This window comes from Lucilia cuprina, chromosome 6 (assembly GCF_022045245.1).
Source record: "Lucilia cuprina isolate Lc7/37 chromosome 6, ASM2204524v1, whole genome shotgun sequence".
Lineage (NCBI taxonomy): Eukaryota > Metazoa > Arthropoda > Insecta > Diptera > Calliphoridae > Lucilia > Lucilia cuprina.
In genome coordinates this window covers 46,999,857-47,020,492 of record NC_060954.1, presented here as the reverse complement: position 1 = coordinate 47,020,492, position 20,636 = coordinate 46,999,857, and the positions used below count along the sequence as shown (strand labels likewise).

At 28.4% G+C, this 20,636-nt stretch overlaps 4 protein-coding genes across 5 annotated transcripts in view; 3 read left to right on the top strand and 1 right to left on the bottom strand.

The window, feature by feature from the left end:
* The window catches only part of LOC111676949 (calcineurin subunit B type 2), a 3,019-nt gene extending 252 nt beyond the window's left edge, over positions 1 to 2,767 (bottom strand). Inside the window, exons 1-3 of the mRNA XM_046954136.1 lie at positions 2,732 to 2,767; positions 2,566 to 2,605; positions 230 to 528 (exon numbers count right to left, since the gene is read on the bottom strand). Of these exons, the coding sequence (XP_046810092.1) occupies positions 230 to 528; positions 2,566 to 2,605; positions 2,732 to 2,767 (375 nt within the window). The remainder of the gene's footprint in view (positions 1 to 229; positions 529 to 2,565; positions 2,606 to 2,731) is intronic.
* A 3,524-nt stretch (positions 2,768 to 6,291) lies between these two features.
* Positions 6,292 to 12,119, top strand: LOC111676941 (muskelin). 2 transcript variants are annotated; one of them, XM_023437951.2, is made up of 10 exons: positions 6,292 to 6,719; positions 7,746 to 7,958; positions 8,019 to 8,214; positions 8,275 to 8,551; positions 8,616 to 9,217; positions 10,136 to 10,402; positions 10,482 to 10,789; positions 10,842 to 10,998; positions 11,163 to 11,307; positions 11,407 to 12,119. In XM_023437951.2, exons 1-10 carry the CDS (start codon positions 6,442 to 6,444, stop codon positions 11,661 to 11,663), a joined length of 2,700 nt encoding a protein of 899 aa, XP_023293719.2. In that variant the 5' UTR covers positions 6,292 to 6,441; the 3' UTR covers positions 11,664 to 12,119. The 2 variants fall into 2 exon arrangements, with proteins under 2 accessions (XP_023293719.2, XP_023293718.2); XM_023437950.2 differs by having other exon boundaries at positions 11,386 to 12,119.
* A 554-nt stretch (positions 12,120 to 12,673) lies between these two features.
* LOC111676943 (ARF GTPase-activating protein Git) lies at positions 12,674 to 18,822 on the top strand. Its single transcript, XM_023437952.2, has 8 exons — positions 12,674 to 13,298; positions 13,364 to 14,067; positions 14,757 to 14,913; positions 14,975 to 15,060; positions 15,180 to 15,479; positions 17,458 to 17,681; positions 17,799 to 18,228; positions 18,299 to 18,822. Exons 1-8 carry the CDS (start codon positions 13,022 to 13,024, stop codon positions 18,497 to 18,499), a joined length of 2,379 nt encoding a protein of 792 aa, XP_023293720.2. The 5' UTR covers positions 12,674 to 13,021; the 3' UTR covers positions 18,500 to 18,822.
* A 650-nt stretch (positions 18,823 to 19,472) lies between these two features.
* LOC124420637 (ARF GTPase-activating protein Git-like) lies at positions 19,473 to 20,562 on the top strand. Its single transcript, XM_046954135.1, has 3 exons — positions 19,473 to 19,716; positions 19,834 to 20,263; positions 20,335 to 20,562. Exons 1-3 carry the CDS (start codon positions 19,532 to 19,534, stop codon positions 20,560 to 20,562), a joined length of 843 nt encoding a protein of 280 aa, XP_046810091.1. The 5' UTR covers positions 19,473 to 19,531.
* Positions 20,563 to 20,636: the final 74 nt, after the last annotated feature.

Below are 20,636 nucleotides of genomic sequence, written 5' to 3'. Positions count from 1 at the left end.
TAGACTATAGACTAGACTATAGACTAGACTATAGACTAGACTATAGACTAGACTATAGACTAGACTATAGACTAGACTATAGACTAGACTATAGACTAGACTTTAGAGAAGACTATAGACTAGACTAAAGAGTAGACTAAAGACTAGAATATCGACTAGACTTTAGACTAGTTTATAGAATAAACTATAAAATAGTCTTTAGACTAGATTAATTACACCAAATACTTACTTGGAATAGTTCACCATTTGATATGTAACCATCATTATCCATATCATAAATACGAAATGCAAAACGTAGTTTTGATAGTTTATCACCTTTAACGCTAAATTGTGATACACCTTGTATGAATTCCTTAAAGTCTACCTCACCATTACCATCAGCATCAAAAATATCAATGACACGCTGTACTAAAGGATTCTGTTGCAATTCTGGCAATGACATAAACTCATCAACACTCAAGGCACCAGAATTATCTAAATCAAGTTTACGAAAACGTTTACCCAAACGACGTATTTCATCAGCATCGACTAGAAAGAAAAATCATTTAAAATATTAATTGAAAAATTTAACAAAAACAAATAATAGCGAAAAAAATGTATATATTTGTTACTTTTAGTATTAATTTTGCATTAATAAAAACAATTGTCAAATCTTTTTGACATCTAAACAAGAAAATAAACTAAATTTGTTTGGCTGAGTAATCATCATAGAATTTTATGCTAGACAAAATATACTATGTTCTTGTCAATTTTTACTCAGGTTAAGACAATATGCTGTTTGTTTCATTAATACACTACAAATGAATTGAATATGAACCAAAAAAAGTATTAATCACTGTCCAGTATCTGGACTGTATATGATTTAATAGAATTAGTGTGACTGTACATCGAATGTAATGGAATATATGTAAAATGTTACTAAACTACCAGCAGAGATCGTTTTTCTAAAACAATTTTTTATTAAAGAGTGCTAAATAATATCACATTAAGTTGTTATGGACATAAGTACATTTTATATCAAGATTACACTGATAGGAAATTAAGGTAATGAAAACTAAAATGACATGTTAAATGCTTATTTTCATTTAGACACATTATTAAAAGGAAATGCCATTTTTATTATATTAAAACTAAAATGTTACTGAACTTAAGTTTCTAATATAAATCGAAAGAATGAAAAATACTATAGTTAATATGTTGACATTGTTTTCTTTATTTAATTTTTTGCCTAAATACATATAAAAACAAAACAAATATACCAGACAAAAGAAGTGGGAAAAGAGAAAAACATTTAAAAGAATGAAACAAAATGTGCATATGTATTATAAAAAGACAATAAATAATAATATTTTCTACAGTAAAATAAAGTCAAAACCAATGCCAAGGTAAAATACACTTAAAAATATCTTGTTCAAGTAGATTAGGGGAAAATAATTTCTTATTTAACTTATTTAACAAAATCCCAATTTATTTATAATATAGTCTATTGTCTAGTAGTCTGTTGTGTAGTCTATAATCCAGTCCAAAGTACAGTCTATATTCTAGTCTGTAGTCCAATCTAGTCAGAAGTCTAGCCTTAGTCTGGTCTATAGTCTAGTCTATAGTCTAGTCTATAGTCTAGTCTATAGTCTAGTCTATAGTCTAGTCTATAGTCTAGTCTATATTCTAGTCTATATTCTAGTCTATAGTCTAGTCTATAGTCTAGTCTATAGTCTAGTCTATAGTCTAGTCTATAGTCTAGTCTATAGTCTAGTCTATAGTGTAGTCTATATTCTAGTCTATAGTCTAGTCTATATTCTACTCTATAGTCTAGCCTATGTTAATTCAATATCACTTGTTGTTACATATTACAAATATTTAGTTATACCCTAATATAAAAATCTATTTGTTTATACGCTTAAGAGAACCTTTTACTAAACACTGCAAAATGTAGAAACTTTTCATTTCGTTTTTTTTCTTTTGCTAGATATTTTAAATATTTCATTAATTTGCATTTTACAAATGTCAAAAACTTAATATAAATGAAACTAAAATTTGAAATAATTTATAAATGTTTAATTTTTATAGCGCCACTTTTATGTCGCTTTGAAATATATATTAAAAAAATTATTGTATTTGTTTATTAAAATTAAATATATTTAACATTGTGTTAAACAATTAAAAATAAAGAAAACATGCAATTCTTTATTAAAATTTTTTATAGGTATTTGTTTCGAAATTGTCACAAGACTTTATTAAAAATAAACATGGTAGTGACATTGATAATTAACTCATTAAGAATCGACATTATGTTTATGGATCTAATTATTAAGATATTCTTCCATATGTACTTCAAATAAAAGTTCACTTAAATGATATTTAGAAGGAAATGACAGAATTATAAAGGCAGGTGTGGGGTATAAAAAATACTATTATATAAGGTAGGGGTATATATGGCATTTTGTCTGTCTGTTAAACGAAAGGTTCTAAAATCTGAAATTTTAGACATACATTCTTAATTGATTCAATTTAGTCTGCCAAATTTGACAATGATTTAAAAATACAATTGTTAATAGTAATACTTACAGTTGGAGCACATCTCCATTGGCAGAGAAGTTTCATTTCCCTGTGAATAAAAAATAAATAGAATTTTGTTAATAAATTTTAATAATATATGTAAATTTTTGTTAAATTAAATTTATTTGCACAACTTCGATTATATTTGATCGCCTATTTAAACTGCTGAGCTTACACTATGTTTTATGTTTTTCATATTACAGTTACCCATTTGTGCAAGTTTGCACAGGTGTTTCATGAATACACTTCTTGTTCAAACCTATTTATCTATCTATTTATCTATCTATCTATCTATCTATCTATCCATCTATCTATCTATCTATCTATCTATCTATCTATCTATCTATCTATCTATCTATCTATCTATCTATCTATCTGTCCATCTATACATCCATCCATCTATCTATCTATCTATCTATCTATCTATCTATCTATCTATCTATCTATCTATTTATTTATTTATTTATCTATCTATCTATCTATCTATCTATCTATCTATCTATCTATCTATCTATCTATCTATCTATCTATCTATTTATCTATCTATCCATCTATCTATCTATCTATCTATCTATCTATCTAAAAGAAATGTATCACAATTACTATAGAACTTGTTGTTCAATCAGCTCAATATTAACGCTAATAAGAAGTTATACCCTTAAATGAAAAAAGTTTTATAAAAGCATTAACTATAACATACATATTCCTGTTAGTATGTATGTATATTACAAACGACTATGTTGATACAATATATTATTATAGTATGTTGCTGTAAAAGGCTAACAGCAGAATTCTATATAAAAAAAGAGTATAAACAAATAACTTTATATAGTATATTTTCTTTTAGCTGCTGCAATACACTTTGATAATGTTACAAGAATACAAAATGTGTGTGATTAAAAAGAAAATGAAAACATTAACAAGAAATGAAATTAAACTTAGACATCATATAGTTTAATGGTCCCCAAGGTAATAAAATAAGCAAATTAAAGTATATATTAAAATATAAGGCGGTGACGACCGTACTATACCCTATAGCTATGTTTTTAAAGGAAGAAATTGTTTTGTGTAAACAAAGATATACAATAGGGTGGTATCTAAACAAAATTTGGAGATTAAACATACATTTTTTACTTTTCAAAAGTGATCATTATTTAATGAGTTGCTTTAAGGCATAAAAAGTTATTACGTAGAATTTTTTAATAAATTTTGTAAAAGTTAATTCTAAATAAAAGATCAGACATGATTAAAGACTTTTATATAGTCTAGGCTATACAGACTATATTATATTCTAGTCTATGAAATTAAATCTTTAAAAGACCATAAACCAAACTATAAAGTAGACTGCAAACTAGACTAAGGATTCGACTTTAGACTAAACTATAGAATAGACTTTAGACTAAACTATAGATTAGACTACTGACTTTTATTCCATAAAATGTTCAATAGCCATAGACTATAGAATAGTTGATTTACTAGTCCATAAACTATTCTCTAAACTAGTACACAGATTGTCAATAGAATAACCCACAAAGGCGAACAATACTTTTCATAGTTGGATTATTATCCAGTCTTAAGTCATAGAATAGTCAAAAAACCTTTGACCCTACAAAAAATTGTTCTATTGCTTAATTTCTTACAATTAAAAATGTTAATAATTGTATATATAAACTTATAAAAATTGCATTTTTTTCAAGTCTGGTGTAGGGTATAAAAACAAATACATATTTTTATAATAGTACATATTTATTAAATTTTGGAGTTACATATATCTATGTCATCGAGTATACCCATGTACACATGAATGTACATAACGAAAGGAATAAAAAAAAAACAAAGAGTCATGGACAAAAAAACTTTTGAAAATGTGTGCCACTTCAATTGTGTTCTAATTTAAAGGATATTCATAAAATTTTCTTGATTATGTTTGTTCATACATTCTGCATTATTAATAGAGCTGTTTATGGCCTTAAGAGGAATGTAAAGACAAAATAATGTATAGTCATAAACCTAAGAAATAGGCCACAAAAAGTTTCAGATCTATAAACAGGCTAGGTTCAGCTGATTTGCCAGTTTTATAGGCTAAAACACAGGGCAAATGCTAAATAATGTCTAGCTCACCATTGAACTAAACAGAAATGCAGAAAATAAAAAAAATAGTCGTCATCGTCGTCTATATTATAGCAATGTAGAGTTTTTATATATTTATTCATTTTTTTCTGTCTTGTTCATGCGTAGGGGGAGGCAGAAAAGTGGACTGAAATTGTTGGCAGTCCCCTTATACAGGTGGCAATAGTGGTTGTATTTTTTTTTTCATATAATTTTTCGTGGCCCAAATTTTGTAGCCAACAAATTCCTATACGTAACGAATCATATGGGAACAACCAATAAATAACTTAAAACATTAATATAATTCAAAAAAAAAATATAAATAATTTTAACAAAAAATTGTATTTACCATTTTGTTTTGTTTTTAAGTACTGTTCCGTTGGAAAATAAATTTGTAGTTGATAAAAATTAACCAGATATATTTTTGGCTTTTTTTTTCTCTTTTTTAATATAATTTCACAAAATATACGCAAAAATCTGCGCTAAATTTCACTTTGGTGTGTGTCACTTTTTTTTAGCAGTAGCAGCAGCAGAAACGGAGCAACACCACTGAAAGAGAACACTTTTTTCTTTTACTTTTGTTTTACTTCTTTGGTGTATTTTTTTTAATTTTATTATTATTTTAGCTATGTAATAGAAAATATATATATTATTTAATTTAAATTTAAACGGCAACTAGCTAAATTGCCCGTTATTAAGAAAATTTTATGGTTTTTATAGAATTTATTATATTCGAATTGGATTTTTTCTTGGTATGTCTTTTTTATTCCGTTGTTCGATATACACAAAAATGGCGATAAGAATACAAAGTTGCTGAAAAAATTTTAACGTCGTTATAAGCATATTTTTCATTGACACAATGTCACTGGCATTCACAATAACATAATTGTATGTTATTATTGTGATTCATAATGTATTGCGAATTTTATTGAAAAATTTATCTTTAAATTTAAAATTAAAATTCCTTTTATCCTAGATATCAGAACAAATGTTATTCATAGAGATGAGAAAAAGGGAATGCTTTATGAGGGACCATATGTCCTTTTTATACTTCATTGTTAAAAATATATATTTTAAACATCAATTAATATATATCGTTACTTTTTTATTTTTAACTAATGTTTTAAATTTAAATTTTTAATTGATTTTCTTTTATTCTTTTATTTTCTTTATAAATTTTATGTTCAGTAATTGGTACAAATCTATTAATGTTATCTGTTTACTGAAATTTCTTTTAATTTTTTTTATAACTTATTTAGTTATAGTATATAGTTATTTATATTAATTATCCAATTATGTGTGTTATTTATATAATATTGTAATTGATTATTTTTTAAATTGCATAATACAAAATACTTAATTTGCCTATTTAAAAATGTGGAAAATCTGTTAAAAATACATCTCTACCACTTGAGCAAGTTTTACATAAATTAAGTAGGGGAGGGGTCCGTCAGCAAAAATCTTCCGCAAAACTTGCACAGAGTAAAAAATTGTATAACAAATTTAAGCAGATATTTAATAAAATATACGTGTTTGTGTGATGATATAAAAAAATCGTGATTTTAATAAAAAATCGCAAAATTGTCATTACTAGCTAACATTGCAGTTTGAATTATTTGCAAATAAATATAAAGAAGAAGCAGTTGACTGATTATTTTCGTATTAAAAAACACAAAAACTGGACTATATATTACATTTTTTTAAATTAATATTAATAACAAGTGATAAAGACAATAATTTTGCTAATCAATAAATATAATTTTTAAGAACAAAAGAATGGCTTCACAAATGAGCGATAATGGTAATACAACAACGACAACAACACCTACGCAGACAAACAACACCTTGATGAGCTATGGCGGTATAGGTGGCGGTGTCACCAGCAGTTCTTCGTCCACAATTTTTAGCAGCAGCACTGTGAATACTACACAAGAAACTGATATGCTACCAGAATTAAAACCTCCTACAAAGAAGACTTTAAATTTGGAAGATATTGAAATATTGCCCTATGAAATACATCGTTATTCTTCATTTTCCACCAACTATGTGCCAGAGTAAGTGCATCGAAATATAGTGAAAGAATGTTTATAAAGAAAACACGAAAAATAAGAAATTATAATTTTATTTTTTTTATCTACATATTGTATGTAATTTGCATAACTTTCGCGTTTTGTTTTCTTGCCATGTATAATAAGAAAAAAAAATTTTGCAGCCTTGATTTACAGCTATTCTGTCTGTTTGTCCGTCCATTGGTGTCTTTCTGCTGCTGCTTCTGTTTTTTTATTATTTATTGCTTGAATTCTTAAACAAAAACAAGTATGCAAAGTATTTAATAAAATAAGACAAAAATATAAGTAAAACCAAAGAGGGAGTGAGAGAAACAAGGTAAAAAATGTATATAAAAATAAACAACAACTTAGGACATTTATAAATTTACATATAGAATTATTGTTGTTTTTTATTGTTTATGTTTATCGTAGATTAAAGAAACAAATGCAGTGCTGTTAACTGCGCAGTAGGCGGCTTTTTTTTTAGTATAGACGGGGCCTATTCGAAGGGATGCAACTAATATTAAAGATTTTTTGTTCGTATTTAAACGGGAATGACCCTAAATTAGCAATGGAAAAGTTAGCTGGAGGCAAATAGACTAATCAATATACTAGTCCATAGAATAGTCAATGAACTGGCAGATAGAGTAGCCAATAGCGTCGTTTATATAGTAGCTAATATACAATAGTCTATATGCTAATAAATAGACTCGTCTATAATTTAGGCAATAGACTCTTCTACGGATTAGTGAATTGGCTCTTCTATGGACTAGTAAATTCAATATTCTATGAACTAGTCAGTAGAATATTCTATAGTGTAGTATGTTGACTAGTCAATCGACTTTACCACAGACTAATCAATAAAATCGTACACGGTCTAGCTAATAGACACGTCTACAGGCTAGTCAATAGACACGTTAATGGACTAGTCCATAGATTACTAAATGGACTTGTTTCTTGACAAATCTATAGTGTACTTCATATACAATTATATATTCTACTATTTTGTAACATTCTATTCTTTTATTCCAGAAATATACTAGTAGACTGTCCCACTGATCAGTCATCGCGCTGGTCAGCATTTAATAATAATCCACCTCAATATTTAACTTTAAAATTACGAAGACCTGCCATTGTTCGTAAAATAAAATTTGGTAAATTCGAAAAATCGCATGTTTGCAATATTAAGAAATTTCGCATCTATGGCGGTTTGGATGAAGAACGTATGGTTCTATTGCTCGAAGGGTAAAGATGTTAAATAATTGAAATGATTTTTTTTAAATTTATTTCCTTTTACCGCTTCAGGGGACTACGTAATGATCATATACCAGAAACATTTAGTTTACGCAGTGAAATTACTAGTAATTTACCCATAATGTATTTGAAAATTGTACCATTATTGTCGTGGGGACCCACATTCAACTATAGCATTTGGTTTATTGAACTCTTGGGTCAGGATGATCCCATGTATACTAGTATTTGTTTAAGGGATTATAATAAGGTATTATGAAATAGTTGTTACTTTTCTTAATGTATGTATTACAAAATTATCCCCAAACAGCTGCGTGAAATGGAAATTATACGTTTATGTCTAAAACATTTCCGGCAACAGGGTTATGAAACGGCTTTTAAAGCTTTACAAGAGCAGACCCATGTAAGACTCGAACATCCTTTGATTACAGAACTGCATCAATGTTTGGTAGTTAATGGTGATTTCGATAAGGCAGAGAAATTCATTAATGATTGTGTGGATGAAGGATTAATGGATGATTATTTAAATCGTCAAGATTATAAACATGCTTGGCGTTTACAGCATGCCCAAGGCAGTAAACAACCAGGTAATTGTTAATCCAGTCAACTTTTATTTTAAGAAAAACATGTTTATTTGAATGTTTTAAAAAGGTAATCGTGGTGGCCATCAATTGGTTATGGATTCCCAAAAACGTCTTATTTATCTATATGGCGGCTGGAATGGTTTTCAGGATTTAAGTGATTTATGGGTATTCGATATACGTAACAACTGTTGGACTCAACTATTCGAACATACCGAACAATATAATGGCCCCACCCCGAGATCATGTCATAAAATGGTTTTCGATCCTGTAAGCAAAAATATTTTCATGCTCGGTCGTTATTTGGACAATTCCATACGTACTACAGAATATATAAAAAGTGATTTCTTTTTATACGATACAAGAGCTCGCACTTGGTTGCAAATATGTGATGATACTAGTCAAGTGGGTGGTCCTCAGCTAATGTATGATCATCAAATGTGCATTGATGTGGATAAGCGTACAATTTATGTGTTTGGCGGTAAGATATTGACACCACGCAGTGTTAGCGCTTCAACATCAAGTGAACCAGAGTATTCGGGTTTGTTTTCTTATCATATTGCTACGAATACATGGAATCAGATTTTAGTAGATTGTCATCATCCTACTGCCTCACAGCCGGAGGTATTGTCTATAAAATCGCGCATAACACATTGTATGGTGTTTCATAATGTGAGTATGAATTTGAATGTTCGAAAATTAGTTTGAAATTATAGATTTATTATAGAAAAATTTTAAAAAATTTTAAAATTAAGATTTTTTCACTATTTATTTATTTCGAAATTGAAAATTTTCAGAAATTAAATGTAAATTGAGGTTAAAATACATTAATTCTGAAGTTACTTTAAACTTCAATAAAAATTTTCCATATTTTCAAAAAATTTTAAGTTCGAAATTTGAAAATGTCCGAAATTGGCCTTAAATTCGTGAAAACATTAAATTTTATGAATCCTTATAATTTAAAGATTATTATAGCAGTTTTAAAATTTTTTCGAACATAAGTTCGAATTTTCGATATTTTTCAAAAAATTTTATGTTCGAAATTTGAAAACGTCAGAAATTGGCCTTAAATTCGGGAAAATTTTAAATTTTATGAATTTTTATGATTTAGAGATTATTTTAGCAATTTTAAAAATTTTTCGAACATAAGTTCGAATTTTCGAACATATCTAAAAAATCTTATATTCTGAAACTATACTGAAAATACTTCAAAATTTAATAAAAATTTGCCATATTTTTCAAAAAATTTTAATTTCGAAACTTGAAAATGTCAGAAATTGGCCTTAAATTCGGAAAAACATTAAGTTTTATGAGTCCTTATGATTTCCAGATAATTTTAGCAGTTTTAAAAATTTTTCGAACATTAGTTCGAATTTTCGAAAATGAATTCGAATTTTCGAATATAACTTTAAAAGCTTGTATTCTGTAATTATATTGAAATTACTTTTTAATTTGTTAAGATTATGAAATATTTTTCAAAAAAAATTGAATTTCGAAAAGTTTTTCGAAAATAAGTTCAATTTTTTTTAAATTTTTTTTGCGGAAACTTTCAACTTTGCAAATCTTTAAAAAAAAATATTCATCTTTTAGAAAAAACGTAAACTTTACATTTATGGTGGTCAACGTGGCAAAGAAGACATTCACGATTTCATAACATACGATGTCGATAATCAATCATTAGAATTTCTAAATAGAAATTCAAATGGCGGACAAACAGCTGGAACTATAACATCAGCAGCAGCTGCTGGAGGTTCTAATGCTAATAGTGCTACGAATAACGATGGTAAAAGTGAACCATCACCGGTAGCTCTTAGAGCAACAATCGATTGTGAACGTAATGAAATTTATATTTTCTCAGTAAGTTTAAATTTTGAATTCTAATTTTCTAAAAAAAAGAAAAGAGTTTTCAAATTTTGTTTAATTTTTTTTTATGCAGAGTTTAAGTAAAATTAAAGATCGTCGTGATGTTCCCAATACACCAGATGCCTCCAATTCATTTTGGGTCTATTCCTTAGATACTCATACTTGGTCTCGAATCTATTCGTGTCGTTATAATTACACTAATTCAACTGCCACTGATGATGTTCACAATAAGGATAATATGTTAGAACCATGTCCACGTTATGCTCATCAATTGGTCTATGATGATGTGGCTAAACTTCATTATCTTTTTGGTGGTAATCCGGGTAGATCTACTACTCCTCAACTGAGATTAGATGATTTTTGGATTTTAGAATTGGAAAAGTAAGTTGAGTAAAGAAAAATTTATAGAGATGTTAATAATTGTTGTTTTTAGACCGAAACGTGATGAAATTTTAAGACATTGTCGTTTTTTGTTGCGTAAATTACACTATGAAGAGATGGCTAAATCGGATCCCTATAAAGCTATGCAATTCTTGAGGCAACATATAGCTGAAGTTATTGATCATAATAATAAGGAACAACTGAAAAATGTTAGTAACAAACAATAACGAAAAGAGTAATTTATACACAGAGAGGAAACTCAGAAAGAAAAACAAAAAAATATTTCAGAGTTTCTCTTCTAGGTCTTCCTCTATGTAAAACATGCCTTTAATTCAACAAAATAATGTTTTTTTCGAATTTTTTGTGTTTTTAGTTCCATAAATTAGCTTCATTGCTTTTTAAAATCGATGATGATGTCGAAATGGAACAGCCTAATTTAGATACAATACCTATAGGTGCTGGAAAATCTTTGGCCGAATCTAGTTCAGACATAACTTCATCATCAACTAATGAAGAAGGTAAATAAACTATTAAAAAAAAACTATCAATAGAATTTTTTTATAAATTTAATAAAAATCAAAATAAAATCTATATAGATATTTATACAAAATCTGCAGATGCTGCCAGTGATCATACACAAGCTACTGAGGATTTATCTATGGAGTCCTGTGAAAGTTCTACTACATCATCGGGCATTTCAGATGCTGCCTCCTCCTATACGGCTTATCGCAAATCGGGTGGTAAACGTTCACGTAATGATTTCATTTATGATTTACGTTCACGTCGTTCGTTTCTATTCAATAAACTTGTTCAATTAATGCCCTCAAATATGGTACAACCTGAACGCAATCTAAGTGATTTTGCTACAATATGAATAATTTCTTTTAAAACTGCTGGAAACTACTGGATTTACTCTCTAAATATAATTAATACTTTTAAAAAGACTTTAATATTTTAATACTTATAATTGTTTGTTTGTTTGTGTGTGTTTTTTTTTAATTTTTTATATTTTGGCGGCTTTATTTGGAAATTTATGATTATTATTTTTTATTTACTTTTTTATTTTATTTTTTTTTTTTTCATAAAATATATATTTTTAAGTTTTAGTGAAAGTATGAATTTGTGTGATATTTAACTAAATAATTATAAAATTTGGCAAATAATTTGTATCATCATTGTTATATGTAAGATTTTTACTTGATTTTTATTTTAATTATTAAAGCTCATGAAAATTAAATTCAAAATTCTAAAATGTCTAACATTGTTAATTAACTTTAAGTAGAATATTTTTTATGTAATAAAATAAATTTTTTTCATATTTTAATATAAATTATTAGTTTTATTTTATCGCTGCATTTGCAAAATTTGAAGAGAAAGGATTAAAATTTATTAAAGCAAAAACTATTATACAGAAACCTTTCAGCTGTTGTTACGAAAAAGTTCTATGGAAAAAAACTGTTATATGAAAAGATTTTCGAGAAAAAACTATTTGAATAGAGAATTTGAAATAAAAAAATAATTTTAACAGAAAATTTTCTATAATAGAAAAACTGTTATACAGAAAGTTTTCTGTATGAAATGCTGTTATATGTAAAATTTTCTTTACGAGAACTTTAATTTTGACAAAATTCTATAGAAATTAACTGTTATACCAGAAAAATTCTGTGGATAAAACTGTATTATGTACATTTTTGTTAAGAAAACTTTTGTAAGAAAGTTTTTTTTATCTCTCGTATTTAACGGTATTTATTTAAAATCTTTGAAAATTTTAAAATTAAGCGTATATGAGAACTTAGCCGGCTTACAGTCGATTTTAAGCCGACGCCGATATTTTTAGTGTCAGCCGCCGCCGTCGTTAATATTTGTCGGCGCAGGGCTCTGAACGGGAGTGAAAATTTTTATAATTTTATGATAATTGTGCTAAAAAATAATTAATATTACGAAAAAAAAGACAATAAAAACTAAAAAACATAATTACATAAAACAACAAATAAAAAACAATTTAAAATTCATTCAAGGCCAGTAATAATCCAATACAATCCACAAAAAAAGCAAACAGAAAACATTTTGTTTTCATTTACTACAACACATACTCCCTTCACATAATGATTGTTGTGGGTGTTTTCTGTAAATGCAATTGAATAGAAAACAAAAACATCAAGTGTTGCAACATACCTCCTAGTTGTTGTAAAGAATTTTATGGTTTTAATTGTTTTGTGTAAAAGGGCATGAATGTGTTTCGCCAGCAGTGTTGTGGAAGCGCATAAAAAGCTATTTATAGCAAACGCGGGTGGTGGCAATAGCAACAGTGGTAGTGGCAGCGGTAGTAGTGCTGCAGCTAATGACAAGCGGGACTCCTTGAGTGGCATTAAGGGCATACGCAGCGATAAGCGTGGTAGTTTGAGTGGCACGGGTGGAGGCAGCAATAGTAATAGTTTGAAAAACTCAAAAATGTCTCGTAGCAAAACACGTATACAAACGGAAGTGTGTGGTGACTGTGGGGCATCAGGTATTTAATATAAGAAATTAAGTTTGGTTTTATATAATGATGATATTAACATGACATTTTTTAAGATCCATCGTGGGCCTCCATAAATCGTGGCATACTTTTGTGCTCTGATTGCTGCTCCGTACACCGTAGTTTGGGTAGACACATATCCATAGTGAAATCTTTACGTCAAGGTACTTGGGAACCTTCTGTCTTAAATTTTGTCAATTCTTTAAATGCTCATGGTGCCAACAGTGTGTGGGAACATCATTTATTAGATGGTACTACATCATCTGCAGCTAAGGGTTTACCACGTATACGTAAACCCTCACCCAAAGACCCACTACATCCCAATAAATCAGATTTCATTAAAGCCAAACATGTACAATTGGCATTTGTCTTGAAGCCCAATCTACAAGATACTGACGATGACATCACTGGTGCTAATTTAGAACATGAACTAAGTAAACAACTACATGCCAGTGTACGTACCAGTAACTTAGAGACATCATTACGTCTTTTGGTACAGGGAGCTGATCCGAATTTCTTTCATGAAGAAAAACGTTCAACACCTTTACATGTGGCCGCTAAATTTGGACAGGCTTCACAAATTGAATTGTTAATTGTATATGGAGCCGATATAAATGCAATCGATGGCAATGGCCTAACACCGCTAGAAGTTGCAAAAGCCAATAATCATACGTTAATTGCTGAACGTTTGCTAGATGGCATGTATGAGGTCAGCGATCGTATTATCATGTTTTTGGGTGGCAAGAAACCAGATCATACGGTATGTTGATTAAAACAACTATTAATTAAAAATGAGTCATGACACCGTTAGTCGGGTGGGTGTAGTTTTGCAAATATGTAATTAGTAGTGAAAAAATGCGTAATTGGTGATAAAATTTTACGTATATTTTGAAATTAATATCCAACATCATATTAGCGGAGAAGATCTCATAAGTTTGTTGACATGTTAATAAACTAGACTGTAGACTAGACTATAGACTAGACTATAGACTAGACTATAGCCTAGACTGTAGACTAGACTGTAGACTAGACTGCAGACTAGACTGTAGACTAGAATGTAGACTAGACTATATACTAGACTGTAGACTAGACTATATACTAGACTATAGCCTAGACTATAGCCTAGACTGGGGACCAGACTATAGACTAGACTATAGACTAGACTATAGACTAGACTATAGACTAGACTATAGACTAGACTATAGACTAGACTATAGACTAGACTATAGACTAGACTATAGACTAGACTATAGACTAGACTATAGACTAGACTATAGACTAGACTATAGACTAGACTATAGACTAGACTATAGACTAGACTATAGACTAGACTATAGACTAGACTATAGACTAGACTATAGACTAGACTATAGACTATACTAGAGGCTACACTAGAGACTAGAATGTATTATAAATTAGGTTTGTAATTATTAATTATTATTCCAACAGACTGGCCGTCACTTAGTTATACCCGATTCAAACACAGCCGAAATAAGTGAACAATTGAAGATTGCACGAGGACGTTTGCAATTAGTGCCCAATAAAATGTTCGAAGAACTTGTTATGGATCTATACGATGAAGTTGATCGTAGGGAAAATGAGGCCAGTAAGTTAACAAATATTACTATAAAAGAATAAAATATATTAAAACCTCTTCTAACCAACAGTATGGGCTACAACCACCATGAACGGTGAAAATGTTGCAGTGCCATTTTTACCAGCAAATCCATTTTTAAGTGCCACACGTAATCAGGTAGGGCAACAAAGATATTTTATCTATAAATTTTTACTAAAAAAAACTTTTCCACACAATATTCATTAGATTCATAAAACAATCAAATTAATTTTATTGTTGTTGTTGCTTTATTTCAGGGTCGTCAAAAGTTAGCACGTTTTACTCGTGCTGAATTCAATGGCTTATTAACGGATGTTTTAATTGATGCACGACGACGTCAAAATATGGCAAATCTACGTCCATTGGATGGCCCCTCTTCGTCTGTCAGCATGCCAAATAATAATAATAATAATAATAATGCTTCTGGCTTTTATAATGTTAATAATATTTCAACAACTGGCGGTGACTATCATGATCCAAATCTATCAGATGATGAACCTATATATGATCCAGTTGCCGATGATGATTATGAACCAATGCCACCTATAGCACAGCAGGTAAATTTAATGCGCCAAAAGATCTTAAAACTCAATAACAGTTTTGGTTAAATCACATATATTGTAGTAAAACGTATAAACTTATGTATGTACTACTTTACAACTAAAAAAATTGTGCATAAAATGCATACATACACATAATAATCTTAAACAATTTTATATTAAAAAGCTCAAATAATAATTTAATATTTTAATGAATTTAGCAATTTATAAAAAAAAACTTTTTACGGAACAACTAGAGCAATGTGTTTTGTTTTTTTCTTGCTTTTGTTCCCTTAAAAAATAATCATTCTAGTTCTAGTTGTTTAATTTTAGTCAAAACCATCATATACTTACAATTAGATTTAGTTAAAACAAAACAAATCATATACATCATATAGTAATTTAAAACAAAATATAATACATACAACAACCCACACATGAGTAGGAAAAACTAACAATTGACTTTGTGCATAAACTTGAAAATATATGCAATTATAATTTAGTAACATCAAACGCGACATAACGTTATGGTCGAATCGTCTAAAAGACTTTCTTTAGCGTTAAATAAAAAATCTACAATATGGCGTTGTTATTTAAGAATCGTTTATACCATTTATCGTTATAAAAAAGATCTCAAAATTGTTAGAGATTAATAGAAGTTTTATGTGTTTTTGACGTCATTCGGACATTTTTTCTATTTATAATGATTAATTTATGTGTTTGTGAATTTAAGAAAACACCACATCATAATCGTTTGGTTCTTAAATGGATTGTGGACGATAGAAGGATAAAGGTTTGGAGGACTTAAAGGGACTTGAGTTCCATAATTTTTCTATATTAAAGAAAAAAAAAATATTAAAAGTTTACTTTAGAAATTCATTTTTAAAAAGTGAAAATTTATGGAATTTTGTTTTAATATACAGAATGTTTAACATTTCTTTAAAAGAGACATTTTATTAAAGATTTTCTATAAAAAAATGTAATAAAACTTTCAGTTCTAGTTCAATTATAGTTCAGTTTTAGTTCAGTTCTAGTTCAGTTCTAGTTCAGTTCTAGTTTAGTTCTAGTTCAGTTCTAGTTCAGTTCTAGTTCAGTTCTAGTTCAGTTCTAGTTCAGTTCTTGTTCAGTTCTAGTTCAGTTCTTGTTCAGTTCTTGTTCAGTTCTAGTTCAGTTCTAGTTCAGTTCTAGTTCAGTTCTAGTTCATTCTAGTTCAGTTCTAGTTCAGTTCTAGTTCAGTTCTAGTTCAGTTGTAGTTCAGTTCTAGTTCAGTTCTAGTTCAGTTCTAGTTCAGTTCTAGTTCAGTTCTTTTCTAGTTCAGTTCCAGAACTAAAACTTTCTATAAAAATAGAAAAATTATTGAAAATTTTCCATAAAATAGAAAATTTATTGAAAATTGTCTATAAAAATATAAAATTTATTAAAAAAATTCTATAAAAATTTAAAATTAATAAAAAAAAATCTATATTGAGAAATTTCTATAAATATAGAAAAATTTATTTTATTAAACATTTGCTATAATAAATTAAAATTTTCTATAAAAAGTAAAAATTTTCTTTAAAATATAAAATCTTTAAAGTTTTGAATGTCTTGGAAATGAAGCATTAAAGTCAATTGTTACGATCAATGTGCTATATATTTTACAAATATAGAAAAACATTTAAAAGTTTTTGCAAAAATTTTTTTATAAAAACAAAACAATTTCTATTTCTTAATATTTTAAATTAAATTCGTTTTTTGATAATGTACTAAATATACAACAGTAGTTTAAGTCAATTAATTAATAATAAAAAGCTTTTACATATTTTAAAAGAAAATAAACACTTTTTTAGAAAAAAATTATTTAACTTTTATTAACACTTTTAGTTTATTTAGAATTTAGTTAGTAGTTATTTTATTTAATTATTTATTTATTATTAGTTTGATTATAGTTTTAATTTCTTTAACTTTTATTATTTTATATTTTTTGTTTCTTTTTTTGCGATTTTTTTACTTTAAGGCTATTGTACATCAATCAGCCAACAAACCAAACGATGAAATGACTAATTTTGAAATGGAGACATTACGTAAACAAATCAATGAATACGTTAGCGAAATCAATCAATTAAAGACTGTTGTACAAAAGCTATCGAACGAAAATACCGAATTGAAATCGAAATTTTCAACGGTGCAACAACAACCATCGAAATCAGCTTCAAATAACAGTGTCTATGATGAACCATTGTGAGGATGTTAATTATTATTGTTTTATTTGTTTACTATTTTAATTTGTTTGTTTGTATTTTGTTTTATTTAATTTTTAATTTCTTTTTTTTCATAATTTATTTGATAATTCTTAAGACGTATTGAAAACACTGAAAATGATCATGAACCTCATTCTTTGCCTGAAGGCTTAAATGCAAGTTTAGGTACTAATAACAGCAATCCAGGGACAACAGCTGCAGCAGCAGCGGCATCTGCCTCGTCCTCTTCATCGGCTACAAATTCACAACAATCAACGATTAAACGTCCAGCCAGTATGTACGAACGACGTCTTCAGCCTAGTTTAACAAAAACAAATGCTGATACACGCAACACCACTTCTATGTATCAAATGGCTGCCGATAAATCCTTTACCGAGGAGGTCAATCAAAAGACAGACATTGTAACGCATCGCCTTAAAGAGCTAATACATTCAATGCAGGATCCGAATAATCGTGAAACATTAGTACCCTGTGCTGAGCGCATACGGGCCGCCGTTTTGGAATTAATTAATGTTTTCACCACACCGGTAAGTAGTATAAACCCATTTATTCTATTATAATCTTATTTTCTTTTTTTTTTTCAATTCTCACTCTCAGACCAATTGCAATGAAACCATACGTGAAACTCTAATGCAATTGACACGTAATAATATTTTAATACAACATAGTTGTGAAAATTTACGCAATTCATTCGATACGAATGATAAAACCGCCATTGAAAAATATACAAAGGATGTACGTGAATGTGCGTATTATATAGCCAGTGCCACAAAAACTTTAGTTTTACAATTGGAATGAGTTGTTTGTATGTATGTAATAGATTGTTTAAGACTACATACAAACATATACATACATGCATATGTTTTACAACCAATTCCTTAACATTAATCCCATTATAAATTTTATTTTAGCATTTAATAATATTGTTTAACATTTATTTTAAAATTGATAACGATTTTTTTATCAATCTGTTGTATTAACGAACCCAACCAATTACGTATCAGTTTAAAATTAATATTGAAATTCGAAAAAAAAACACAAACGAAACAAAAAACATTACCATGTTCTTCCAACGATAACAATTTTAATATGCCTTAAATAAAAGAAATAATTTATATAAAAGTTAAAAGGACGAAATGTGTATTTATTGGTAAAAGAGGAAAATGTAACTAGAACAGTTATTTTTATGCAATGGTCAACTTGTTACAGAATATTAGTCTAACGTAGGTTAGTTGTTAGTGTTCTTGTTTGGCAGACCGAAGGTCAGAAACACTGCTAAAGAAGGTCCGAGGGGAAGGTATATTTACATAGATAGACAGACAGACAGACAGACAGACAGACAGACAGACAGACAGACAGATAGATAGATAGATAGATAGATAGATAGATAGATAAATAAATAAATAGACAGATAGATAGATAGATAGATAGATAGATAGATAGATAGATAGATAGATAGATAGATAAAAATTTTTTTTATAAAAACAAAACAATTTCTATTTCTTAATATTTTAAATTAAATTCGTTTTTTGATAATGTACTAAATATACAACAGTAGTTTAAGTCAATTAATTAATAATAAAAAGCTTTTACATATTTTAAAAGAAAATAAACACTTTTTTAGAAAAAAATTATTTAACTTTTATTAACACTTTTAGTTTATTTAGAATTTAGTTAGTAGTTATTTTATTTAATTATTTATTTATTATTAGTTTGATTATAGTTTTAATTTCTTTAACTTTTATTATTTTATATTTTTTGTTTCTTTTTTTGCGATTTTTTTACTTTAAGGCTATTGTACATCAATCAGCCAACAAACCAAACGATGAAATGACTAATTTTGAAATGGAGACATTACGTAAACAAATCAATGAATACGTTAGCGAAATCAATCAATTAAAGACTGTTGTACAAAAGCTATCGAACGAAAATACCGAATTGAAATCGAAATTTTCAACGGTGCAACAACAACCATCGAAATCAGCTTCAAATAACAGTGTCTATGATGAACCATTGTGAGGATGTTAATTATTATTGTTTTATTTGTTTACTATTTTAATTTGTTTGTTTGTATTTTGTTTTATTTAATTTTTAATTTCTTTTTTTTCATAATTTATTTGATAATTCTTAAGACGTATTGAAAACACTGAAAATGATCATGAACCTCATTCTTTGCCTGAAGGCTTAAATGCAAGTTTAGGTACTAATAACAGCAATCCAGGGACAACAGCTGCAGCAGCAGCGGCATCTGCCTCGTCCTCTTCATCGGCTACAAATTCACAACAATCAACGATTAAACGTCCAGCCAGTATGTACGAACGACGTCTTCAGCCTAGTTTAACAAAAACAAATGCTGATACACGCAACACCACTTCTATGTATCAAATGGCTGCCGATAAATCCTTTACCGAGGAGGTCAATCAAAAGACAGACATTGTAACGCATCGCCTTAAAGAGCTAATACATTCAATGCAGGATCCGAATAATCGTGAAACATTAGTACCCTGTGCTGAGCGCATACGGGCCGCCGTTTTGGAATTAATTAATGTTTTCACCACACCGGTAAGTAGTATAAACCCATTTATTCTATTATAATCTTATTTTTCTTTTTTTTTTTCAATTCTCACTCTCAGACCAATTGCAATGAAACCATACGTGAAACTCTAATGCAATTGACACGTAATAATATTTTAATACAACATAGTTGTGAAAATTTACGCAATTCATTCGATACGAATGATAAACCGCCATTGAAAAATATACAAAGGATGTACGTGAATGTGCGTATTATATTAGCCAGTGCCACAAAAACTTTAGTTTTACACTTGGAACTTAGATTTGTAATATGTACAATGATATGAGTTATTTTGTATGTATGTAATAGATTGTTTAAGACTACATACAAACATTACATACATGCATATGTTTTACAACC

Bases quoted from the DNA above. Each gene is read 5' to 3' on its own strand.
- LOC111676943 (XM_023437952.2), top strand. From the start codon at position 13,022: ATGTGTTTCGCCAGCAGTGTTGTGGAAGCGCATAAAAAGCTATTTATA. The intron at 13,299-13,363 runs GTATTTAATATA...ACATTTTTTAAG, and splicing joins TGGTGACTGTGGGGCATCAG to ATCCATCGTGGGCCTCCATA. The intron at 17,682-17,798 runs GTGAGGATGTTA...ATAATTCTTAAG, and splicing joins AGTGTCTATGATGAACCATT to ACGTATTGAAAACACTGAAA.
- LOC111676941 (XM_023437950.2), top strand. From the start codon at position 6,442: ATGGCTTCACAAATGAGCGATAATGGTAATACAACAACGACAACAACA. The intron at 8,552-8,615 runs GTAATTGTTAAT...TGTTTTAAAAAG, and splicing joins CCAAGGCAGTAAACAACCAG to GTAATCGTGGTGGCCATCAA. The intron at 10,790-10,841 runs GTAAGTTGAGTA...TGTTGTTTTTAG, and splicing joins TGGATTTTAGAATTGGAAAA to ACCGAAACGTGATGAAATTT.
- LOC124420637 (XM_046954135.1), top strand. From the start codon at position 19,532: ATGACTAATTTTGAAATGGAGACATTACGTAAACAAATCAATGAATAC. The intron at 19,717-19,833 runs GTGAGGATGTTA...ATAATTCTTAAG, and splicing joins AGTGTCTATGATGAACCATT to ACGTATTGAAAACACTGAAA. The intron at 20,264-20,334 runs GTAAGTAGTATA...TCTCACTCTCAG, and splicing joins TTAATGTTTTCACCACACCG to ACCAATTGCAATGAAACCAT.